The 27,656-nt window shown below is 39.2% G+C and overlaps 1 protein-coding gene across 1 annotated transcript; it reads right to left on the bottom strand.

Annotated features, from left to right (window-relative positions):
• Window positions 1-1,065: 1,065 nt before the first annotated feature.
• On the bottom strand, window positions 1,066-26,858 carry LOC125457851 (vomeronasal type-2 receptor 1). The gene is made up of 6 exons (XM_048542542.2): window positions 26,637-26,858; window positions 16,695-16,986; window positions 14,220-15,110; window positions 11,999-12,226; window positions 8,969-9,092; window positions 1,066-3,320 (listed from the first exon to the last, which is right to left on the bottom strand). Exons 1-6 carry the CDS (start codon window positions 26,849-26,851, stop codon window positions 2,326-2,328), a joined length of 2,745 nt encoding a protein of 914 aa, XP_048398499.1. The 5' UTR covers window positions 26,852-26,858; the 3' UTR covers window positions 1,066-2,325.
• Between the last annotated feature and the right edge of the window lie 798 nt (window positions 26,859-27,656).

A 27,656-nucleotide genomic window follows, 5' to 3' on the forward strand; every position in this document is an offset into this window, starting at 1 on the left:
ACAGCAGGCCAAGCAGCATCTTAGGAGCATAAAAGCTGACGTTTCGGGCCATCAGAGAGGGTCATCTGATGAAGGGTCTAGGCCCGAAACGTCAGCTTTTGTGCTCCTGAGATGCTGCTTGGCCTGCTGTGTTCATCCAGCTTCACACTTTATTATCTTACATTTTAGATTACGTTGATTTGAAATTCTATTAGCTTCCATAATGAGATTTGAACTTCTGTTCCCAGATCAATTAGTCTGAGCTTCTGGATTACAAGTCTACTTATATTACCACAACGTAATCATCCGTAGCTTCTTGCACACGCAAATCAATCATATGATGAGCCCAATTGATAATCTTAATTCTTAATGTGTGATTATTTACTAAATATTGTCCAATAGCAAAATCGCATCTAATTTTGGACATAATCATTTGAATTTTTCAAGCACAGGCTAACTGAACCCACAAATTCAAGCAGAATTAGATGGTGATCTTTAGATTAATCAGGACCCATTAATTGTCCAGATATTCCAAAATAATTCAAACCATTGACGTACAATTAAAATAACTTCCAAACCTTTTTGTTTGTCGTATAATCACAATTTTTTTTATTGTAAGATTACATTATCAAAAGATGCAATTGGTTTATACAGATAGCATAGTATTACGAATTAAGCAAATATAAAGAATGAATATATTTTCAAAAGTTAAACATGATCAGTTGTGTTATTGAATAGGGTCATTGAATTCATCCTCCACTGCACTAAATTATTGGTGTTAAGTGGATGCTAACTCAGCTTTTACAAAAAATTACAGAGACAGAGAGAAAAGTCACAAAGTTGCAAGCCTACATTTCCAACAGGTTGTTGCAGAGCAACTTTAGCAGAGGTAGAAAATAAGTCATGAACATACTCTCGGTTGGAGATAATGGGAACTGCAGATGCTGGAGACTCCAAGATAATAAAATGTGAGGCTGGATGAACACAGCAGGCCAAGCAGCATCCCAGGAGCACAAAAGCTGACGTTTCGGGCCTAGACCCTTCATCAGAGAGGGGGATGGGGGGAGGGAACTGGAATAAATACAGGTTAGGGAAGGGGGAAACTTTTTTTAACTGCCATTCTCAATTAATCAAGAGTCTGTAGGAATATTTAAATAATTGGGAATGGAAAGAAAATAAAGCAAATAAATTACTAATTTTAAATTAACTCTCTACATAACATAGGCATGTGATTCCAAGTGGATAAAACTCATTCTGTAAAAGCTAAGCCTTTGGTGAGGCTGGTAGGTGGTATCAATTTATATTCAATTTCATTATGACACTAGAAATAAATTTTCCCTCAGATGTAGTATCACAATTTTCCCTTAAACTAAAACCTTAGCTTGGCAATTGTAATGAACATTTAAATGTGTTTATTTTATATATTTTCCCCACCATTTTAACACAGAATTTTCCATTTATTTAACAGCAAATTAAGTTTGTTATGAAATGAAAAATATGATCTTTTCAATCATTAGAGGTGGCAACAACATTTTTAAGCTTATTTGTGTTAAATAAGCAAAACATGAAACAAATAAAGCTACACAGGAATTATAAACATGTGGAACAAGTGAATCTGAGTTTATCCAATCCTCTGAAGCACATAGCATTGTATTTTACTTTAGCCATGTATGCAGCATATAAACCTCAGCTTCCATTTAGGATGTGATTATAAAATAGGGGACTTTAAACCCAGAATTTGTTTTTCACTGAGAATGGAATTTTTTCAATGAACAATAGCAAAATCTCCACCCACAATGACTTTTAATTTTTTTTTCTAGTCATATTTTGTACTCCACCAGTAAACAGTTTGTTCATGACATTGTTAGCCCTCTTCCTGAATTTTGCTGCTTCCCTTTTAGTTTCTGAATTTGTATGTGACAGTGTTTGGCGGTAAAATGCATGAGCAGAACACATTTGCACCTTCAGAATTTGGTCATGTATTAAATATAATCTGGAAAGTATCTTCAAGATATTATGCTTGTAAAACAAAATGACTTATTTATTTTCTCAAAAATGCAATATGGTTCAGGCCCTGCAGACTTTGATTTGCTCCTTCACGTTGTTTATACTATTGTAGATTTGCAAACAGAGAATTGATCAGGAGATAGACAAGAACAGACAAAAATACATTCTACAAATTCTGACATTAAAATAGAACCATCAGCATATTACATCTCTGATATACAAACTATAGCTTCTTTAAACGTTTGTTCAGTTTAATTCATACTCAAGCAATGAAAATAATGATAATATTACTTATAATTTATTATTTAAAATGTTAACTGTTATATATAAGCAACTTTATTAATTGAGTGTTACCGATGAACAAGCAGTGCTTATTCCTGAGGTGGTCAATGACTGTGAGGTTGGTGGTGCACTCTTGTCATTTGTATCAGTTTTGCCGCTAACTAATTCCTCTGTGTTCCTTTCCGGCTTCAATAAGATAATATAACATTTGGGAACAAAAAGACATGCAACCAAGCCAAAACTAGATGCCAAAATGGCAAACATTTCAACAGCAACCATATATTTTCCCCGAGTGCTTAAATAGGCTGGGATAAAAGAAATCCAAACAATAAAAAAGACAAGCAAGGCAAAAGTCATAAACTTAGCTTCATTAAAGTTATCAGGTAATTTCCGAGCAATGAATGCAAAAACAAAGCAAATAGCAGCCAATAATGCATCGTACCCTAACACACAACACAGAAATACTACAGACCCTTCATTGCATTCCATAATTATTTTGATATTTTGAGACTGTGTATTCTTGACAGGGTAAGGGGGGAGAATTATTAACCAAGCTGCACAGAGACAAGCATGGCATGAGACAAAGATCAATGCAATAATTCTTTGCTGCAAAGGGCTGAAAAGTTTTTTTGTTGTGCCTTCGGGTGACTTTGCTTTGGCTTCTCTGGCTTTCAGCATCAGATTAACAGCCTTTGATAACATGCATGAAAGGCAAGTAGCAAAACTAATAGCAAGAAGAACCTGTCGTGTCATACAGGACCATGCCACTGGTTCACCAACAAAGACAACTGAGCTGAGAAAACATATCACTAATGAAAGCAACAGCACAAAGCTTAGTCCACGATTGTTAGCTTTTACAAGGGCAGTATCCTTTCGAACCAAGTAAGCTACGGCAATAGCTGCAGCAACGCAAGCTCCAAATATTGATAGTGCTATCAATGCCATTCCCAACGCATCATTGTAACCAAGATATTCGACCACTTTATGCACACACTCATCTCTGTTTGCATTGGACCAGTAATCTTCAGGACACTGAATGCATTCTCTTGAATCTGTTAAACAGACATGAAAATTTTGTTATTTTGTTGACAGAGATATGTACTATTTAGGCCTGCAAATAAATATCAAATTACTGTATCTTATTTGAAAAGAATCTCATATCTCATTAATAGGACAGAATGTAATGCTCGCTCCTGTGGTGATGTGATGCAGAGGAGCATTTATTCTTGTGGTAAGGTAGGGGCCATATCACTTTTCTACCATTGTTCAGGGTAGGACGGTCTCATCCCTCCACCAATGGTAATCACCCAGCAGTGGGTGGGGGATTGTTACATTCAAAGACCAAAAAGCAAACTTTGTTGGGATCGCTTAAAGGCTTCCAGTGGGTATTGCTAACAAGACGTGCCTCTCTTCAAAGCATTCAGTATATGATCAAGGGACCCAGTCATGGCAAAGTAGTGGGGAAGGCTGCTGAAAGTAATCACCTGCCCTTGCTGCCATCCCTACCCCATCCAAGAATCTTCCCCCCACCCCCATCACTCATTCTGTCTAGAGATTCTGGGTATTAGGTGGGGATGGGCCCATTCTGACACCCGTCCGGTGACAATGCTGAGCAAAGTGCTGCCAGCCTTTGCTTCTGGGAAAACATGCCAAAGTCCATTTAGTAGGCTTTCATACAAAGAGATGATGCAGGCCTCTACTCTTGTGGCCTGCATTGAATAGAGCCGTTGGCATTTGTTCTCATTGGGAAAAGCGAGTGAATTGATCTCATCCAATCCCATGATGACTTTTGTATCACAACGAAGAATTGCATCTATACATCCATACCTTTCAGCCTCATGACTAGCCATTCCTAAATGGATTGTATGGACGTCGGCAAGTTTACAAATGCCTCCCTAAATAAGATGTATAGTTGTTTATGTTGTTTTGTTATTTTATCATTCAGAATACCATGGGGTGAATCTTGCATGCTCCCCCATCCCTAGCAACATATTAAAAAAATCAGTCAGCAGTTCGCCAACTTTATAGATGGCTGCCCACAGTGATACTTACTGGGGGAAAACTTCACGTATTGCAACAGAAAGTTCCATCCCTCGGCAAGGCCAGGCCAATTCTCAAAAGCTGCATGCCAATTTGATTGGCTAGCAGCTGAGGAGCTTCAGCAGTGTTTGAACACAGTAGGGATGGCTGCTGAGACTACAAGCAAATCCTGAGAGAAAGATCATGGATGTCAGCTGGAAAGCTGTGTCAGCAGCTTTTAGCCAGGGAGGGTTTGCAAACATTAGCAAGAGGAGGATGGAAGTTACATTTGAGTGACATGGGGCAGAGGCACAAAGGTGAGGTGCCATCTTCACAGAGGATGCCCGAAAGCAACTACTCCAACCCCATACTTCCCATCTTATTGGGAAAATAGCCGACTAGCCATTTTCCTTCCATCTTCCCCAGCCAACCATATTGCAGCATCAGACTGGAAATGAGGCCTTAAGTAGCTTTTCATGAGCTACGTAAGGGCTGTACTGGGCCTAACGTCATCTTACCTGCCAGCTGTAATATCAGAGACAGCTCAGTGTTGGGAATGAAGGTGGTGTACTAGCCATCTGTTTTATTTTACATGCAAATCCCACCTGCAAGTTCTCAAGAAAGAAAGCCATAAAAATATACATCCCCACTTCATTGGTGATGGCACAGTGGCTCAGTGGTTAGCACTGCTGCCTCACAGCACCAGGGACCTGGGTTTGATTCCACCCTCAGGCAACTGACTATGTGGAGTTTGCAAATTCTCCCATGTCCGCGTGGGTTTTCTCTGGGTGCTCTGGTTTCCTCCTACAGTCCAAAGATGTGCAGGCTAGATGGATTGGTCATACACAATTGCCCATAGTGCTCAGGAATTGGATGGGTCTGGGTAGGATGCTCTGAAGGTCGGTGTGCACTTGTTAGGCCGAAGGGCCTGTTTCCACGCTGTAGGGATTTTACCACAAGGGTTTTATTTCTTAATATAATTGGCACACCTTACCACTGGTTCTCTGTTTTTAAGCTGTTTACTTGCAATTTTATCTTCCAAATTCTAAACGCCTTTTCAAAATGTCTTATCAATCTTCTTTCCTTATTTACTGCCTAGAAATGCTATGCTAACATATTAAAGGGATGTGATAAGGATAATGATGAGAATATTGCAAGTGGTATGCTGGATATCTGACACTGTGCATCATGCAACAGTCACACTTAGGTGCACACCAGGAATTTCTTCCACTCCAATTCCCTGAAATAAGGTATGTGAAGTGGAGATCAAGGATCTTCTTCATCAAGGATAAAAAGTCTGGACCATGTACCACTATACTTATACAGCTTCCATCCAACTTGTACTAACTGATGACTATGTAGTACTAGTTGCTTATGAAGCAGGTTTTAGAAATTATCTGAGAGTCTTTTGTTTTTACCGCAACCTTAAACATACCACCTCGCGTCCCCTGAGAGAATCACTCAGTATAACGTGAACTAAGAGAAAGGAAACATTTGTAAAATTGAGAGAATAGAATTAACATAAGATACTAAATTTAAATATCTGTTACTACAGAACTGTGGATTACAGTCTAGATTTTCACCATAATGGAGAGCAGATGAGAATGGAACTTACAAGTCTCATCCCCAAATTCAGTACTTTCCAGTTTCACAGGACAGGAATGGGGTTGGATTAGAATTTATGCATGTGCAATTCATGGAAGCCTTTTAAATCATTAGCTGCCTCTCCAAGGGTGGGATTTTGGTAGCTTCAGAGTGTGAAACAAAAATATGCAGAGTAGACTCAGGTAAGGCAGATCTGAACCTTGTTATCACTTTAATGATAACAAGGATCCCTTTTGGAGAGGTAAGATATCCCTCCAGATACCCCAGGACACCTTAGATGGAGATAAAGTACCCTTTGTTGGATGTCAGATGCTCTTTGGAGGAAATCAGTTGCTCTCCAGAGAAGATCAGATGCACTTTGGAATTGTTTAAAGTAGACATAAATGTGCATTAAAAGTGCATAAGCTCCTTGTCATCAAGTTAAGTGGAACTGTCCACAGACTGTCAAAGGAGCCTGTCAAAAATATCAAGCGAACCTGAAAAAGGGATTGATAGAGCAGCTGTCAAATGAATCAAGAGAACCTATTAAAGGGACATACCAAAAGCATCAAGAGGATTCATCAGAGGATGCTGTCAAACTTTAAAGGCTTTTAAATGACATGCCTTTTTAGTATTTTGTTAAGCATACCTAGAGTGTTAAAAATGTATGCTCATTATTTCACTCAGTCTGGTGAGATAGGCCCGAGGGTTTCCATTACTGGATTATTGTAGTTTGACTAATTTTCTAACCAGTAATTATCGGAGTAGATTTCCTTTCACTTCACAGTTTGATTGAAGTTGTAGACTGTTTGATGTGTAACTTTGAATTCCAATGCCTGCTGTTATAAGTGATCTGCACTTGCATGAAATACTTGTTAAAATGTTTTATTTAATTGATGGGCTGTAGATATAATAAATGGATTTTTATGGGTGAGAGAGTGAACTTTTCAATATACTGAAATCAGCAATAAACACTTAAAAATGTATTGCATCTCAAGTCTGCTTTGATTCTGAATTCCACTTATGTTCAAAACTAAATGAGTTGGCATGGTATGTGTAAAGTCACAAGGTAATGACAGGATGGGCTTGGGTTGGCATGAGTTTGTGCTAAGTTGGAAGAAAGGCTCTAAAGGACCATAGAGGTGTAGAGGTCACACCAAGATATAGAGTCAATAAGATGTTATGGAGGATGGATAAAGGACACATCCTGGCATGGAGGCCATAGAAGCTGTTTAGAGGAACCACACACTGACATAGGGAGGGCACGAGAGGACATAGCGTTTGATTGAGAGTGCAAATAGTGGAACTGGGTGCATAAGGAATCATGGGGGCAGGTGAGAGACATGTAATGGCATGAATGGGAGGGATAGAGGGATGAGAGCTGAAGAGATGTTTCTTTAGTTTTAAACTTCAGCCGTGCTGGATCCGAGTCATGTCTTCAGTCCAGGTCTAGAGTCCAGGTCATCTTCACACCCAACAGCCTCCTCTATCTTTCTGGAGCTGACCACTCCAACTTCAAATATAGCCTGCCAGACTGAGGTGAGTTTAGGGTAATCACACAAGAAACCTCACTGGGCCTTGTGGATAGAAAATTTGCATGGAATTTGACAAAAATGATACTTAGCCAATTTCTGGTAAAATACAGCTCTATTTTTCTGTGCGCCACAGGTTTTCCAATATAGTTTCCCTCAAAGTTGCCACCCAGGTGGATAAGGTTGTTAAGAAAGCATATAGTGTTTTGGCTTTCATTAACAGGGGGATCGAGTTTAAGAGCCGCAAGGTTATGCTGCAGCTCTACAAAACCTTGTTGAGACCGCACTTGGAATATTGTGTCCAGTTCTGGTCGCTCTATTATAGGAAAGATGTGGAGGCTTTGGAGAGGGTGCAAAGGAGGTTTACCAGGATGCTGCCTGGACTGGAGGGCTTGTCTTACGAGGAGAGGTTGACTGAGCTCGGACTTTTCTCTCCGGAGAGAAGGAGGAAGAGAGGTGACCTGATCGAGGTGTACAAGGTAATGAGAGGCATGGATGGAGTCGATAGCCAGAGACTTTTCCCCAGGGCAGGATTGACTGCCGTGAGGGTTCATAGTTTTAAGGTGTTAGGAGGAAGGTATAGAGGAGACGTCAGAGGGAGGTTCTTCACCCAGGGAGTTGTGAGCGCATGGAATAGTTTGCCAGTCGTATTCGTGGAAGTGGGGTCATTAGTGACATTTAAGCGACTGCTGGACATGCACATGGGCAGCAGTGAATTGAGGGGAATATAGGTTAGGTTATTTTATTTTTGGATTAGGATTAATCCACGGCACAACATCGTGGGCCGAAGGGCCTGTACTGTGCCATACTTTTCTATGTTCTATGTTCTATGTTTGATGTAGATATGTCACTGCAAATTTATTTTACTAATTGTTTATATTAACATTGAATTGCCAGTTATTCAAGTAAATCAGTTATTAAGTTTGTGCTGATTACACACCGACACACCATTCTGGAGTTTTGTTTGCAGCTGCAGAAATGACTGTCTGGTCCCCTAACTAATTAATCCCTTCTCAATGTCACTTGTATTTTCCTCCTCCTCCCCTCCTGGAGAGTTAGACCACTTGTGGTGCCAGGAGCTTGGCTCTGTAGAATTGCCTTGAGCAACCAGCACCCTCTTCAGCTTCAAAATGGAAATCCAGTTTGTGAGTGGAACCCCAGGGGACTCCTACACTATCTGCCTGATTCTCTATGACTGTCTGGAGGCTGCCCATTCTTTTCTTTCCTCCAGTAGCGTGATCTGTGGCGTGATACATTCTACGGTATTTAAATGTTAATCTTTCGATCTTCTTCAAGAATAGTAACACATCTTAATCAAATTTGTAGTTGAACTGTATTATTTTAACACATGCATTAATAGGAAAACTATGTATTATTGTATGTGAAAGTATAGTGTAAACATTTGGGGTAATGTTACAAAATTAGCTTCATAACAGGCAGCATTATTTACACTAGGATTTTAGATTTGTAATCCCCAATAGTTTCCATCCATTAGTTATAAAATATGATTTCATTTTGTTTTTATTATTTCAATATTATATTTCATTTTAAATGATTTCACTAACCTGTCTCATTGGTTATCTCTCCATCAGCACATGGAATGCAGTCAAAGCAGCAAACCGGTTCTCCTTGGCGAATTCCCTTCCTGGTACCAGGCTGACAGCTCTCACTACATACAGAAAATGGAGGCTGCCCAAATGAAATAGTGATACAGATTAAGTAGGATTTTCTAAATTGTAGAACATAGAACAGTACAGCACAGTACAGGGCCTTCAGCCCACAATGTTGCGCCGAACTTTTACCCAAAATTTAAAGTCTATCTAATCTCCAACCTACCTTATACTATCATCCATGTGCCAGTCTAATATCCGCTTAAATGCCCCTAATGAGGCCGACTTCACTACCCTCTCCGGCAATGCATTCCACGCCCCTACCACTCTCTGAGTAAAGAAACTACCTCTGACGTCTCCACTATATCTACCTCTACTCACTTTAAAAGTATGCCCCCTTGTAATAGCTATCTCCACTCTAGGAAAAAGTCTCTGGCTCTCCACTCTGTCTATGCCTCTGACCATTTTGTACACTTCTATCAAGTCAGCTCTCATCCTTTGTCATTTTAAAGAGAAAAGCCCTAGCTCTCTCAGTATTTTCTCATAAAGCTTTCCCTCCGTTCCAGGCAACATCCTGGTAAATCTCCTCTGCATCTTTTCTAACGCTTCCACATCTTTACTATAATGAGGCGCCCAGAACTGGACACAATACTCCAACTGTAGCCGAACCAGGCTTTTGTATAGCTGGAGCATAATATCACAGCTCTTGAAACCAATTCCTCTATTAATGAAAGCTAACACACCATATGTAATTTACAAAAAAAAGCCACAAAATAATCTGATATTTTTCTCGTGTACCAGTAAATTACAAGTTAGGAAAGCTGCTTACTTATAACTAGCAGATAGTAAAACCTATTTATGTCAATAGTAGTATGCATTTTATGACATCTATGACCAGGCTAATGTCCTTTTGAATACATAAAATGATAACAACTCTTCAATGAACTGGTGAGACCACATCTAGAGTACTGTGTATGGTGCTGCTTACCATACTTACAGAAGCATGTGAATGCATTAAAAGCAGATCAGAGAAGATTTTCTCTAGTAATAGATTGCCTTATGAGGAGTGACGAGACAGAGAGCGCTCTAGAGTGTAGAAGAGGCAGAGGTGACATAACTGAACCATATAAAATTCTGAGGGGACTTTACTGGATAGATTCTTCATAACCAAGGGGTTGAAAAATTAACAGGGGTATGCAGGAGTGTAGAATTGGACATTAATCCAGGTGTCATGGAAGTCTACAGACAGCAAAAGGCCTAGCGAATCTGTACCAGTTGAAAACAGCCACCTAACTATTCTAATCCCATTTTCCAGCACTGGGTTCATAGCCTTGTATGCCTAAGCATCACAAGTGTACATCTAAATACTTCCTAATGGTATGGGGGGTTCTGGCTCTACCATCCTTACAAGCGGGGAGTTCCAAATTGACAGCACTCTCTGGATGTAAAGATTTCTCTTTATATTCCCTCTAAACATCCCGGCCCTTCCCTTATACCTATAGCCCTTGGTCATATTTCCCTCCACCAAGGGGAAAAGTTCCTTCCTGTCTACCCTACCTATGCCCCTCATAACATTATGCATTTCAATCATCTCCCACGTCAGTCTCTTCTACTCCAAGGAAAACAACCCCGTGACTAACAAATCTCACTTCATAAATAAAACTCTCAACTCCAAGCAACATCCAGGTAAATCTTTTCTGCATTCTCTCCAGTGCATTCACATTCCTCCTGGGGACTCTCAGTTTTGAAGCCATATTGACTGGAAAGAAATTAAGTTACTGGCAACATATGTGTGTGCAGTACCACTTTTGTGTAGAGGCTGATCTAAGAATTTGTAGTCCTGTATCAACTATATAAAGTGAAATGTGCCTTTTTTTATTTCAAGAATCATTTGTCTATTAGTTTAAGTGTAATTTGTATTGGTTCTGATTTGTGTTAAAGTAAAAGCTACGAATTGTGGAACGTTTTTGACATTTTCTTCATTTGGGGATCATGCAGTAAATTTGATTATTTTGGTTACAGTTCCCCCATGGGATCATAACAATTGAAATAACTCCTTCAAATGATAAATCAATGATGTATTAATACACAGGTTCAGGACCTACTATGCAAAACTATTGCATACCCAAGTGACAAATCTGAGAATGGTAATTTTTTTCAGGTTTAGCAGCCATCACCAATTTGAGAGAAAGAAGATGTTCCTTCTGCCCTTATCGCTTGAATAGAATCTCTACTAGGAAGCATCAGTGAAACTTACAGCTTCCCCCTGACTAATTTTCTAGTTTGCAATTACAGTCACACATTAAATGCAAATCTCTTTGTCTCTACTAGCACCACCATTCCATCCCCACAATTCTCCCTAATAACCGCTCCACACTCCCTCCACCAGTCTCACCCACCTTCCACCTCAATCAATACAAGCACACGTGCAAGTGAACATGTACAAACAAACACATTTCTAGAAGTTGTTATAGAGATAGTAGGAACTGCCGATGTTGGAGAATCTGAGATAACACAGTGTGAAGCTGGATGAACACAGCAGGCCAAGCAGCATCAGAGGAGCAGGAAGGAAAAGTCAGCTTTCCTGCTCCTCAAATGCTGCTTGGCCTGCTGTGTTCATCCAGCTCCACACCTTGTTATCTCACGTTTCTAGAAGTACTTTGGAATTTTTTTAAAAATTACATCCAAAACTAACAATCAAGTCAAATGTTGTCCAATAAAATGTAAATTAATGACAGTAGTGCTTGAAATTCATTCCAGGTTAATAGTTAATTTTTGACACAATTTAACACACTGAATTTTTGAAAAGGGCAAATTATTTACCACTTCACAAACTTAAAGTGCTATTACTTTGATTTCATGTCGAAAGGTAATTAACAGTTATATTAATCCATGTTTGACTTACCCTCCTTCACTAACAAACACACACAATAATTACACAAGCCATCTGTTTTAAGAGAAACATATGCGCCATTTCTTACATACCGTAACCTGGTCATCATTCCAAATTATAGAGTCATTTTGGATGATCATCTTTTGCCCTGAGGGTGCAGTCGCATTATAACTGCCAACTACCTTAAAAGAGATATACCCATCGGAGGTTCTCTGCCAGTTAATGATATCATATATTGCATCGATATCACCATTTTGATCAAAATATATTTCTTCCCCTAGAAGGCTCTTAAACCGAACATTTTTCAGGTAATACATGAGCTAAAAACAACAAAGAAAAAATTAACAGGACATGTGATTTGTGAACATAAAACAGCAATGCAAATGGATCTTCAACAAACTCTCAATCATACTTTCAATTGTCTACATACTCTTCAGTGTACATTGTCAGATTCATTGAGCAAACAATGATTTCTCCAGATGTTAAAAAAAGCTTATTTGTCCATAACTGCTGTTTAAAACATTTAAATCATAAATGCAGTCAATAATTCACAGGTGACACACTATTACTGAGCATAGCATGCTTACAAAATAAGTTTGATTTCTGTGAAAAGTAGGAAGACAATAATACACCTTTGAAACAGTCTGGTTCAATATTTCAAGGTTCCTGAAATTAAGAACAACTTTGAAAACTACTTGTGTTTCACTTGCCCTTTATTAAGTATTTGTTCACATTTCAGAAACATAAATATTGATGAGCATCACATTATTTTTAACAACTTTTTCAGCAATGAGACCTTTAATTAGATTCTAATCAGTTTTAGGGGCAATTGCTAAGAAAGCCAAAGCTGGTATAAGAAAGGTTAAAAGTTTGTAAAGTCTCGCGATCTGATTACTCTGCCTAAAAGGATGGTGAGAGCAAATTCAAAAGTAATTTTGAAAAGGGAACCAGATAAAATCCTGCAGTAGACTTGCACGACTCTGGAGAAAGAGCAAGAGAACATAGAACAGTACAGCACAGCACAGGCCCTTCAGCCTACAATGTTGTGCCGAACTTTTCCCCTAAACCTAAGATCTATCTAACCTCCACCCATACCTTATACTATCATCCATATGCCTATCTAATAGCCGCTTATATGCCTTTAATGAGGCCGACTCCACTACCCTCTCCGGCAATGCATTCCATGCGCCTACCACTCTCTGAGTAAAGAACCTACCTCTAATGACTCCCCGGTATCTACCTCCTTTCACTTTAAAACTATGTCCCCTCGTAAAAGCTACATCCACCCTAGGAAAAAACCTTCTGGCTGTCTACTCTATCTATACCTCTGATCATTTTGTATACCTCTCTCAAGTCAGCTCTCATCCTTCGTCGTTCTAAAGAGAAAAGTCTGAGCTGTCTCAACCTTTCCTTATAAGACCTTCCCTCCATTCCAGACAACATCCTGGTAAATCTCCTCTGCACCTTTTCTAACGTTTCCACATCTTTCCTGTAATGAGGTGACCAGAACTGGAGACAATGCTCCAGATGTGGCCAAACCAGGCTTTCGTATGGCTGGAGCAAAAGTACATGGCTCTCAAACTCGATCCCTCTATTAATGAAAGCTAACACACCATACATCTTCTTAACAACTCTATCCACCTGGGTAGCAGCTTTCAGGGAACTGTAAACATGAACCCCTAGGTCCGTCTGCTCCTTCACACTGCCAAGAATCTTTCCATTAACCCTGTATTCTGCTTTCAAGTTTGTCCTTCCAAAATGATTCACCTCACACTTTTGAGGGTTAAATACCATCTGCCAGTTCTCAGCCCAGCTCTGCATTCTATCAATGTCCCTTAGTAACCTAGAACAGCCCTCCGCACTGTCCACAATGCGACCAACCTTCATATCGTTCGTGAACTTGCTAATCCACCCTTCTTCTCCTTCATCCAAATCATTTACAAAAATCACAAGTTGAAGAGGACCCAGAACAGATCCTTGTGGTACACCACTTTTAACTGAGCACCACGCTGAATATTTTCCATAATAGAGAGTGGAAGTAAATAAGGTAGTACTTTTAAAGAGTTGTTTAAAGCACCAAAAAACAAATGACCTTTGTTGTACTGCATTATTCTAGATAAAACAGGGCAAGAGCTCAAGTTGCAAGAGTGTTGGATGGAACATTTAGAAAGAATTAGATTTCCTCTCTTTAATTTTCTTCTATGTGAAAGTATATTTTACTAGTATGTGTGGTTCACTGAAAAGCAGCACATTGTTACAAACTAGAAACTCAGTAAAATAAATCCTATAGTTCTATGAACCATTGAAACATACCTGCCAAGGCTGAAAATCTGAGATGTTTGCACATGTTCCATTAACAAATGGACCCTCCCCAGTCTTACATGTGTGCATATTGTGAAGGGCATTTGCCACAGTGTATACAGATTTGTACACACTGTATGTCAGTCTCAGCTGAGATACATCAGTATATGTGTTCTCGATTTCATTCAAATTCTCCTTTCCTGTGCAGAGCCGCTGAGAAAGTGGGGGAATAATGTGGATTCTGTTATTTACATCTGTTCCGTTATACTCAGTTGTTTTTAGGTCAAGTGTTCGACTGGTGTCCACCCCATGTTCAGGCCACATGCAATCAAAGGCTCGCTCCCAGAACTCAGTGATCAGCTTTTCTCCAGAATTTCTTGGATCTAATTGAATGAGGTGATCACGTAGGCCACTAATATCTGCTCGTTGAATTGCAAGTCCAATAGTTCCACCTAAAAGTGAGGAATAGTCTGGTTTGGAAATCAATGCAGAGTTAATCCAAGCCTCACTAGCTATCCATGTTCTTCCTGAAATATTGCGTTGCATTACTTCTTCTATTAAAGAGCTAAAATCAATATCAGCAGAAAAGACTGCAATGATTTTGGCAGTTGATTGCTCAATTGTATCTACAATTCGAACTATTTTCTCTCTTGCATAAACTTTGGGGATAGTTTCGGAGAAAGAGATGCATACGCCAACCTTTTCTAACTCCTCTTTAAAGTTTTTAATTCCATATTTCCCATAGTCATCATCTGATGCAATTGTCCCCACCCATGTCCATCCAAAGTGTATCACAAGCTTTGCCATTGCTCTGGATTGGAAAACATCACTTGGTATGGTCCGGATAAAGGATGGAAACTGAAATTTATCACTGAGAACTGAGCAAGATGCTGAGTAATCCACCTGCAAAACAGTAGTCAAACAAATTTAAGAATTCACCAAAAACAATTCAATATCATGTCAACAACATAAGCTAGTTACTGCTTTTCTCTGAAGTTGTTAGAAAGTTTTGTTGTCCACATGGACACTTACTGTTTGCCTTCACTTTGTTTTATAGTTTCTAAACTTCCATAACATCATAAGATGTAGGAGCAGAAGTAGACCATTTGGCCCATCAAGCCTCATTCAACATTCAATAAGATCATGGCTGATCCGATCATCCTTGACTTCACTTTTCTGCCTTGCTCCCATACCCTTTATTCCCTTACAAATTACAAATCTGTACATGATGAAACATTTTTTGGCCATTCAACCCACAGAGTTTCCCTTTAAATCACCATGGATTACACGCTAACTCTTAAAATGAATACTTTATGCACTTTTGTTAATTTTCTCCATACTTCTCTATAATTCCTCTTGATCTAATCACTTTGGCTTCTGAACTATTGAAACAGCCCTTTGACCCACCCTCTGATTTCACTAAGGTCAGCATTATTTACATAAACAAGATTTGGCTATGTACGTGTGTGGGATTATGGCCATGAGCCAAAATCCTCACATTCCACCACGTAATTTGTTGGCAAAACAATACACTGTACCATTTCAGCTGTTTTTTTCATTTTCTGCAAACAGAATATAGTTTCTGGCAATTAATGTTCTGGACACCAGACAGCCAATACTTATTTCACCAAAGTTTTAACAAGCAAAATTTGACAGTTGACCAAAGATACGTAGTAATGAGGCTTAAAGGCGGAAGGCAAGTTAGAGAAACAGAGATTTACTGTTCAGTAAGGAAGACAATGCCAAATGTAATGCAGTTTCTATTACAAAACAAGGCAAAGTAAAATCAAGGATTAATCAGAAACATTTTATTTTAATAAAAAAATGTCTGTGTTCCTCATCTTTGCATTTTAGTTTGGAAAAGTTAAATAAAAGACAAGATATAAATACAACAAATTAAGATCAAATTAATTGTCTTGTACAACTAAAATGAACATTTTGCATTAACTTGTATTTTTTTCATATTCCAGGTTCAGATTTCCATTTTCTTTTAGGTAGCCTGAACATTCAACATCATTTCACATTTTGCTTTGCAAGTGATGTAAACCCCAGAGCTGAGTCAGCAATTTCAAAAGTTTCTGTAGGAAGAATAATGGCTTTCTATCCAAATGTACACAAACTTTAATGTCTTAATGACAATTATCTTCAGCTGAAAAGCACAACTAAGGATCAATCTGTTTTTACTGTCTGAGTTTGAAATAACTTTAGTACCATTCATTCTTGAAGCACAACTTCTGTTTGTAAGGTAATCTTAAGTAAGATATTTCAATTTCAATTGCAATTTCAAACAATTGCCCAACAAGTCATTTCACTTAATTTTACCATTTGGTATCTTAAAAATCTACATTCTGAAATACTTAATTAAAGTAAATACACTAGTTGGGTAATTTGTCAAATTAATGCAATACTCCCCAAACTGATGTTCATCTTCTTATGGCATTATAAGAAAACAAAGATTTTATCATTACAGCATTTCAATTCTGTTACCTGAGGAAAATAATACAGTCCCAGGATTCTGGCAGTTGCAATAGAGAGAGCTGACCCACCAGCTCCTATCAGCACTGCCAAAGGAGCTCCATTGCCACACCGGTAGTTGGGTACAGCTTCATCCTGTCCGGTCAGATAAGTCAATGTTCCTTCAACAGCTTTGGAAATAGTAAAACAAGAGTCATAGATTGTGTACCCAAGCTGTACATCTGGTAAAATTGAATCATTCTGGTTGACTTCATTAATCGCATGGATCATTGTTCTGGCCCAGCGGAAAGCTCTGAAATTGAATCTGTTAAACAATTGAAACAAAGGTTAGGAGAAAAGTCCATCTTACACTCACAAAACCACACATTGAGCGGAGAAAATATAGTTATCAAAGATATCGAAAACGAAATCTTTCTGGAATCTTTATAGGAATTTAACAGGTAATGCAATATTAACCTGTACTTGTGTAAAATATGTTCACCATCATGAAACTTCCCAAGGTGATTCACCAGAGTTTTAACAAGCAAAATTTGACAGTTGACCAAAGGTACATAGTAATGAGGCTTAAAGGCGGAAGGCAAGTTAGAGAAGCAGAGATAACGTAGGAGGGAATACCAGAACTTCAGCCTCAGGCAGCTGAATGGATATTAATGATGGTGAAGTTAAATTCAAGGGAAGGCACAAAGCCAAAATGGAAGAAGTGAGACACCTTGAGGGATTGTAGTTGTGGAGGGGATTGTAGTTGTGGAGGAGATTACAGAGGGAGGGTAGCCATGAAAGCATTTGAAAATAAGTTTTGTTTTTAAAAAAATTAAGCCATTGCTTAATCAAGAGCCAATGTCGGTCAATGTGCAGAAGGAGAATGCATTTTGTAGCAAGGTAGGATATGCAAAGCAGAGTTTTGGATGACCATATGTTCATGGAGGGTAGAAGATGAGAAATCATCTGGGAACATATTAAAATAATCGATTCTAGAGGTAACAAAGCCACTTTTGGAGAGTTTCAGCAGCTAATGAGCTGAGGAATCACTTACTCGTGCAGCAAGGTCACATTTATTTAGACTAGCATGGCTGCAGTTATTATCCTTATCTGCTTGTCTGAAGCATGTCCTTTTTGCTTAAAGTATTACTTTCACAAGGACTTGCGGTGTATATAATAGCTGCAGTACTGAATAGCAGCCTTATTTTACTTAATGATTTTCCTGCCACAGTGCCATAATTTATTCAAATATTTTCACATTGGCCTAGTAAATTCTTTTGTATGAGCAAGAACTTTCTTTTCCCTTTTTTGTTCTCACTATATAATCATTGCTTATTTATTAGCCATTGCCTTACTATTCCACCTCATAACGCAGTAAGAGAAAGCCAGACTGCAGTTAAGTATCGGCCACACCAAGTGGTTTCTTGTCATGATGCACATTACTGGACTTTCTGAAGTAGCATTCATTGCCATTTTCTTGAACGAGTCACAAAGGCCCGATTTATTGAATTAAAGTTGACAATTTTTCATGTAGGAGATCTGAACTCCCAACCTATAGACTTGTGGTTCTGGTCCAGAACCATTAACTACTATACCTTGTCAATGGCAAGAAGCCCCAAATGACAATCTAAAACCATATTTCAGAGTAGAACATTTCTCCAAGATATTTTACTGAAATGGGAAGAAACAGATATATAGCTGTGGGAGGAGGGGAGTGCCGAGTCGGTGTGAAATTTAAAGGCATAGCTGAAAAAATTGTGAAATGGATGAGTTTTGATTTCTAAGAATGAAGAAAGACAAGAGAGGAGAGAGGGAGATGTTGCAGAGAGTAGAACTTAAAGCATTTACAGGACTTAAGAAAATTGAAAAAATGAAAACTGTAAATTACAAACCTTAAATGAAGCTCATAAGTACACAACAGTGGTCAGAAAATACTTTATGATTGAAATGCTACTGGATAAATAGACAAGATGGTGTTGGAGCTATGCTGCCGCAATCTATGTTTACAGACACTGTCCAGCAAATAATTAGTGACAAATTGTTTTGCGAGCGTCAGATTATCATATATCCAATGTATAACTCCAACCTAGGGCCTCATGATCCAAACATGATCATAAAGCTTTGATTGACTCCCATTCAAGAAGTGCAGTACTCAGATTCCCAGGCTGGTGTGTCTCACACAGACGAACTGAAGTGCATCAAAGCAGGTCAAAAACAAGTCTAGATAGCCACCCCTTTCTCACCTCGAACAGTCACATGATCCATTTAGACACTTTGATCACTAAATAAAGATGTTTTATATGGCTTTTTCAAGACAATAATATACATTGCATTAAAATTTTAAAACGTTTTCTTTCAGACATTATTTACTAAAAATCTAATAAAGTGCTAAAAGCACTCCCTTTCTATCCTTACCAAGTAAATACAAGTTTTATTGAAATGTATATATTAAATGCTTTACTTTTACTTTACTTGTAAACAAAATGAATTCAGTTCAAAGAATTTGCCCAGGTATATTTCCCCAATTATTTGAGGGAGGTCGTTAAAAATGAAGAGAACCCAAGAAAATAGATGTCAAAAGAGAAAAATAAAGCAGTAGTAAAATGACGACCAAAGGTTGACAGTTATTTCACTGTCATGAAGGAAGGACTTATACTCAAGAGAACCAGCGAGGCCTAAAGCAAACACAAGCATCCACTTCTCCCACTAGAACACATGGCACAGTATGAAAGTGACTACTGCACCTGAGAATGTCACAGGGCCTGAAATCCCTGCCAAAGAAAATAGGTACACAAAGTCCAATGATCTCTGGAGTATATTGATTAAGAATGATATTTCATTCTGGACACAGAAAGGTCCTCAGTGTGTCAACATGGAATAGCAAATTTGTGAAAATGAAGTGAATCATTCAAAAATCAAATTATATTTTGTTTCATCAATGAAAATTAATGATTAAAAAAAGTACAGTCAGGATTAAGCAGTATTGTCTCCAACAGCTGGTTGTGTTCACTGTTTTGTCTATGCACTCTTCTCAATACTGGTGGCAACACTGACCAATGATGACTGGTGAAGCCCTGTTAGAGTTCAAAATCATGTACTTTCTGAGATTCTAGAAAAGCTTTGCTTACTTATTTGATGAGGCAATTCAAGTTAACCTTGGAGAAAATCAAAATCAAATCAAATAACCTTGGATTCAAACCTACAGGAACAGATGAAAAAGGAGCAAATATATTGGACACATGTACTCGAACATGTTATTACAATTACATGGACATTGGAAGAATGTTTACTAGCTTTAAGAGAATAACAGGACCTTTCTTGTCTTGAAAGGACTTTGCTAAACTTTGATCCATTTCTTGCCAATCATATAAAAATTGAGGAAGCCATTGGCGTAGGACAAATATCAAGTGTACCAATGTTACTAATGGCCTCAGACCTTGTATCTGTCTCCCTACCGAGTAAAGCGATCCTTTTCCTGACTCAAGTACAGCAGCCCTGGTCCTGACACCAGCACTGAAGCCTTACCAGTAATCCAAGAACAAGCAGGGACCCCAAACAGACCAAGGCCCTGATAATGGGCCCCAAAGTACAAGACCCTGAAAGTTTTGGCTCAGGGTTTACGTTACAGTTGATTGTTGCTTAGTTACTGTAATTTTATTTACTGTTATGAAACAGACAGACAATTTTTCTCCATTTCTACAAAACACTGGGCAGTATTCAAATCAGTTTTCAATCCCAGTTCACTGAACTAAAATATCTTTCTGACACTAGGTGGGAAGCACATGCATAGGCAACACTGGCCGTAGCTATGTATAATGGTTTAATTATTGACGCACTTACTCATCTTCACACAGATGACAGTGAAAAAGGAGACAAGCTGGCATTCTGCAGTTAAAAATATAGGAAGGACAGTTTGTTGTGCTAATCGCTAAGTCACCATGCCATGTCAGAAGATATCCTTAAATAATAATCACCATATTCATCACTTTCAGTGCACATAATGTTTAAGGCAAGCAGCTTTTCTTGCAGTATTGTTGACTGCAATTCATTTTTTTATATTTTCCAAACTTGAAACTGACCTTCGTCCTGAACCGATTGTTGCCAATAGACTCAAAATAAAGCCTCGGTGTTGCCTTCATGTTCAAGTTGTAGAATTGTTTGTCAGATCAGTTCCGCCGAATAACAAGACTCAATAGGATGAATAGACGGTCCTTCGTGCATGTTCAAAGCTTAACATGTCACTCCTACAGTTCTTGACATGACCCCAAGAAAGTTTTGACAGAATTGCCACCTAAGCAAAAGAAAACCTGCTTAATGTAGAATCCAAGTGTATGAATAAAGGAAAAGAATGGGGGGGAAATGTGTCCAAGAATCGACTTTACAGTGACTCAGTCTCTTCCTTTGATAGGTGTACTTGAAACCAACTTGAAGCAAAGAGCACTCATTCTTGAAAATGTTGTAAAAAACGTTTCATTTTTGGTTGATTCAGATGCATCAGATATTTGCCATGTGAAGATATAAAAGTTCTGTAGAAAGATTATCTTGACAATGTGACTGTGACTCATTGGAGAAATAAGGTACTTACAAGCTTATAACAAAGAAAGTTATACGGATAAAGGACACTTATGCCACCTGGACCTCTACTGAGTCATCATCCAAGTTCAAAATCAATTATTTTTCATAGAACATAGAAAATAGGAGCAGGAATGAGTCCAAGAATTATATCTAACTCTTTCTTGAAAACCTTTGATGTTTTGGTCTCAACCACTTCCTATGGCTATTTCCCTTACATGAAGGCAATACCAAGGCTTTATTTTGAGCCCATTGGCAATAATCAGCTCAGAGAAAGGTCAGTTTCAAGTCTGGAAACTATAAAAAAAATGAATTGCAGTTAACAATACTGCAAGAAAAGCTGTCTGCATTAAGCATTATGTGCACAGAAAGTGATAAATGTGGTGATTATCATTTAAGGGTATCATTTTGCATGGCATGGTGACTCAGTGACGAGCACTGTCACCTCACAGCGCCAGGGACATCAGTTCAATTCCACCCTGAGGTGAGTGTCTGTGTGGAGTTTGTACATTCTCCCTGTGTCTGTGTGGGTTTCTTCTGGGTGTTCCGGTTTCCTCCCACAGTCTGAAGATGGATTAGGTGGCCATGTTAAATTGCTCGCAGTGTCCTGGGATGCACAGTCTAGATGGATTAAGCCATGGGAAAAGCAGGGTTACAGGCAGAGGGTGAGCCTGGGTGGGATGCTCTTCAGAGAGTTGATGTGGACTTTATGGGCCAAACGGCCTGTTTCCATGCTGTAAGAATTCTATGATCAGTGAGTTTAATGTCCAAAAGTCAAGAAAGAGAACATTTTACATTTGATACAGGTTGTCTTGCTGCTTCCGTTTAGTAAATTCTGTTCTGTCTAATTGTTGTTGTGCTGTGGTAGATTGAAAGATTTCATAGATGTTCATCAAGAAATCATAAAATCATAGAATTATAGAGTTAGGCAGCATGGAAACAGACCCTTCGGTCCAACTGACCCATGCCGATGGGATATCCTAAACTGATTGAGTCCCATTTGCCAGCATTTGGCCCATATCCCTCGAAACCCTTCCTATTCATATACCCATCCAGTCACCTTTTCAATGTTATAATAGTTCCTGCCTCCACCACTTCCTCTGGCAGCTCATTCCATACATGTACAACCCTCTGATGAAAAGGTCACCCCACACATCCCTTTGAAATCTTTTCCCTCTCACCTTAAGCCTATGCCCTCTAGTTCTGAACTCCCCCACCCTGGGAAAAAGACCTTGGCTGTTCACCTTATCTATGCCCCACACAATTTTATAAACCTCTATAAATCTCAGCACCTGATGCTCCAGTAAAAAAAAGCCACAGCCTATTCAGTCTCTCTCTCAAACCCACCAGTCACGGCAACATCCCTGTAACTTTAGTGTGGAGCTGGAGGAACACAGCGGGTCGGGCATCAGAGGAGCAGGAAACATGACGTTTCAGGCCAGGACCCTTCTTCAGAAATGTGGTAGAGGCAAGGGAGCTCTGAAATAAATAGAGAGGAGGGGTGGGACTGGGGAAGGTAGGTGGGATGGTGATAGGTGAGTGCAGGTAGGCATTGGTGGGGATTGGTCACTGCGGTGAGAGGAGTGGATAGGTGGGACAGAAGTTAGACAGGTTGTGTCAGTTCAAGGAGGAAGGGATTAGAGGGAGAGTCGGTCATGGGATGAGGCTGGGGGTGGGGAGATTTTGAAACTAGTAAAGCCCACATTGAGACCATTGAGTTGTAGGCTCCCAAGGTAGAAATATGACGTGCTGCTCCTCCAGTTTCCAGGTGGTGTCATTGTGACACTGGAGGAGGCCCAGGATGGATATGTCACCCAGGGAGTTGGAGGCGGATGTGTAGTGGCATGCAACTGGGAGGTGTTGTCGTTTGTCGTGAACTGAGCACAGGTGCTCTACAAAGTGATCTCCGAGCCTCCGCTTGGTATTGGCGATGTAGAGAAAGCCACATCAGGAGCAGCGGATGCAATGGAACACATTAGCAGATGTGCAGATGAACATCTGTCTGACGTGGAAGGTTTTTTTGGGTCCTTGAGTGGAGGTGAGGTAGGAGGTGTAGGGGCAGGTGTAGCACATCCTGCAATTGTGGGGAAAGGTGCTGGGGGTGGTGGGGCTGGTGAGGAGGGTGGAGTGGATGAGGGAATCGTGGTGAGAGCTAACAAGTTGCCATTTTCTACCTTCCTTTTTAAACAATGGTGTTACTTTTGGAACATTCCAATCTGCAGGTACGTTGCAGAATTAATAGGATGACCAATTTACTGTAATGCCACTTAGATCACTCTCAAAACGAAAGGGACCTGGGTTTGATTCCACCCTCGAGAGACTGCCTGTGTGGAGTTTGCACATTCTCCCCATGTCTGCATGGGTTTCCTTGGGGTGCTCCGGTTTCCACCTGCAATCCAAAAATGTGTAGGTTAGGTGGATTGGCCATGCTAAATTGCCCACCATGTTCAGGGATGTGTAGATTAGAGGGATGGTTCTGGGTGGGATGCTCTGAGTGTGGGTGTGGACTTGTTGGGCCAAACGGCCTGTTTCCACACTGTAGGGATTCTATGAAAAAATGCTACAGATACATTTAAAAAGAAAATATATAAATACATGTGGGAAAGGAGTAAAATTTTGGAAGGGTTAATAGTGAGATAAAGAGTTTACAGGAAACATTAATAACATATGGACTGCAGGATTGCAAAAAGGCAAGTTACCATTGCCTGCTTTCGGTAAAGTGGGAATGGTTATTAAATGCTGACTTGGCAATGATGCTTACATGATATGAATGTACATAAAAAAGCCTCTATAAAAATTATTTTAATTGACAGCAAATTGATGCATTTTACTTCCTGGTTTACAACCTATGAGCTCATAATGGGTTATTGTCTTTGCTTGATGGCATCACAGATAACTGGCAACAGGAGATTCCTTTAATATGGAATGGAGAAATCCAGAAGCCACTAGTTCTTTTTTGTCTGGTTTTTTGAAGTCACTTTGCTACCAACTGTAAAATGTATATTGTTATTATATTTTCCTCATCCTTTGAACAGCTGCAGTCTTGTTTGAAGACTTGGGATCAACATAACATTTCCTCCACCGACTACCAGAAGTACAATAACACGCAGAGCTCCTGACTGTGTTGTACACAGATGATGCAGTTGGAACCTTTACTTGGAGACACAATTGCTCCATCCACTGAAACATATTAACATTGGTGCGGGTGCAGGCAATTCAGCCCATCAAGACTGCTCTGCCATCCTCGATCCTGGCTGATCATCCAGCTCAACAACATTTCCCTGTGCTATCCCCATATCATTTGATGTAATTAGTAATTGGAAATTCATCAGTCTCTCTCTTGCATTTACTTAAAGATTGAACAACCACTGTCCTATGGGGTAGAGAATTCCAAAGATTCACCACCGTCTGATTAAAGAACTGTTCTCCCATCTCAATGGCTTGAGATTGTGTCCAGGTTTCTAGACCATAAGTCCAGGGAAAACATGGTTCCTTTTTTCTAAATCTATTCTATCAGTTTAAGCACTTTGTAGGTAATGAGATAGTGTCTCAGCTCCTAAATGCCACATAATTCAGGACTAGTCACCTCAATCTCTTCTCATTGGATGGTCTGGCCATCTCAGGTTATGCTCCCTCTCCTTTCAGCAAAGAGACCGCAGTACTCTAGGTTTCACCGTTGTTGTATGTAATTGAAGTTAGACTTCTTTGTTCATATATACAAATCCTCTCATGATAAAAGCTATTATACCCATTTGACTTTTAAATATCTTGATGCACCTGCATGCTAAGTTTGTCTGTTCGGACATCAACACTTTCCAATCTCTCGCCTCTTAAGAAATACGCTCTACCTTCATTCCTTCTATCATTATGGATAACCTCACACTTATCCACATTGTATTCCATCTTCCGTGCTCTTGTTCATTCACTCAGTTTGTCTAAATCACCCTGAAGCATCTTTACATCCTCATCACAATTCACTTTGCCACCATATTTTGTACCATCTGCAAATTTGCAAGTGATATAATTGGTCCTCCAAATCTACTTCATTGATATAGAATGTGAAGGGCATTAAACATTAGCAGTAATCTACTAATCCTGGTTGATAACCTGAAAATGACACATTACTCTGACTTTCTGTATTATGTCTGCTAGCCAAGTTTTAATCCATACTAATATATTGACCCCAATCCCATGCACTTTATTTTTATTCAGCAACTATTTGGGTCTTTACCAAACGTCTTCTGAAAATGCAAATACACTACATCCAGCTGCTAGTAACATTCTCTAAATAATCTATATCACATTTGTTAAACATGATTCTTTTTCATAAATGTCTGCTGGCTCTGTCCATCAGTTACTTTCGAAAGTATCAATACACTGAAGTTTTCTGCCTTCCTTTTTAAACAATGGCGTTACGTTTGCAACATTCCAATCTGCAGGTACGTTGCAGAATTAATAGAATGACCGATTGACTATAATGCCGCTTAGACCATTCTCAGAACGAAAAAGAAGATGCGAGAATGTGCAAATATACTCGAGAAAATGTTTGTCTTTTGGTCACGACTGGCGATTTAAATCGTTGTTGAGACATCGTTGAGAAAGCAACGGACATTTAGCCCAGCAGCCCTTAATAAAATCGTGAAATTCAATACGGGTGTTTATAATTAATTTGTTTTTACTGAAACTTTCAACATGGTTTGCGTTAAAATGTATTGATTTGAACAGTGTTTCATGCTGGTTCCATATTGATTACTTATATCAGCGGATGGACAAATATTAAATACATCTCAAATGCAAACGTTCATACAATGACAATAGGCAAACAATGCCACTACACAACTCCAATAACAAATAACTAAAGCAAAGATTTGCGGATACTGGAGATCCGAAGCACACAAAAACAGAAATTCTGAAGAATACTGACTTCGAAACGTGAATTCTTGTGTTCGTACACTGATGCTGTTAGGGCTGTTGAGTTTCTCCAGCAATTTCTTTTTCGTACTCCAGTGATAGATTAGTTTACTTTCCAACAGAACTGGGTCAGGAACCATCTCCACTCCAAAGGATACATTGGTTTCACATACTCAACTAAAGTGCGCTTTACGTTCTTTTCGCTTTAATAATACATTGCATTACGGAATTAAACCATTCAATAAGGCAGCAAGCAAACTGATTTAGCATGAAACCCACTTGACAAGCTTTCTATTGCTATTTTCTGAAGTTCTGATCAATTTAAAAGCTGAAAACAAATTGAAATTTTAGTTCAAGGAGGGACAATTCTATTGCTCCTTTAGCTGCTCCATTTTTGTTCCTTATAGAACATGTTTTAATTCAAGAATTCACTGTGGATTTACCCAGTTTCACAATAACCCGATAATGATTTATTCACAACTGAACGCTTACCCTTCACACCCCGAAGACTGCGGTGATGTGCTGGACGAAGAATTTGAGGATACGACTCTGTAATGAATAGGAAACATCCCTCCAATTATCACATCACCCGGCATTTTAAAACTATTTAAATTAAACTTTCCTTTCAGTTTGCATATTGATTTCCCAGAGACAGCCACGGAAATTGTGAAGGACACCAAAAAAATTAAATAAATTCGTAGCTCCATTTGGGGGTTGGCAAGACATGAGAGAAAAGTTGGGTTGTCAGTTGGCCTTCGGCTTTTATGGGTTTTTGAGGCACCAACTAAAGCCCTATTGGTTAAACCCATGAAATGGGCCGAAGAAAGGCACAGATATGGTCTCAGGAGGACCAAGAATCGGAGCTCTGTATCTCTCCCAGCAAAAACAATTACTAAAGACATAAACAGGCATTTCACTGGTCTTGGCTGTCGTTCTGTGGTGAACAATTGTCTTTGGCTAACGCTACAAATAAACAGGCTGACTAAATTTATATTTCCAAGGTGATTTCAAAAAGTTGCAAAAAGCCCGCAATATTTAGTTCAGTCCTTAATAATATGCCACACCGAGTTTGGGCTATTTGGCTGCTTGACTCTTACGAAGCAAGATAACTGTGATGAACACAGGCTCACAAAGTGCCACACGCTAAGAAACTATGCACTACCAATTCACCTTCAAATAACGCTACAAAAGAAACGAGCGCCATTTAAACGAGGCCAAATCTTAACAGAACATTCATTTCTTAACGGCAAAAGCATAGAGGATTGGTTACATAGGTGTTTAAATGTATCCAGCCCAAGGGCGGATGGAAATCTCTTTTCGCAAACGTTGGCATTGCAAAGAGTCCCCTGCTAATTAATTACAGTAACAACATCATGGAGAGCAGCTGATTAATTTTCTTCGAAACCATTGGGATGGATCACAATCAAGACCTAGGGCCGGTCTGGGTTTCTAACAAACATGTATCAAGCCACCATGGACCTCAGTACCAGCTGATGGAGTCTTCTGATCTCA

Source organism: Stegostoma tigrinum, chromosome 14 (genome assembly GCF_030684315.1).
Source record: "Stegostoma tigrinum isolate sSteTig4 chromosome 14, sSteTig4.hap1, whole genome shotgun sequence".
Lineage (NCBI taxonomy): Eukaryota > Metazoa > Chordata > Chondrichthyes > Orectolobiformes > Stegostomatidae > Stegostoma > Stegostoma tigrinum.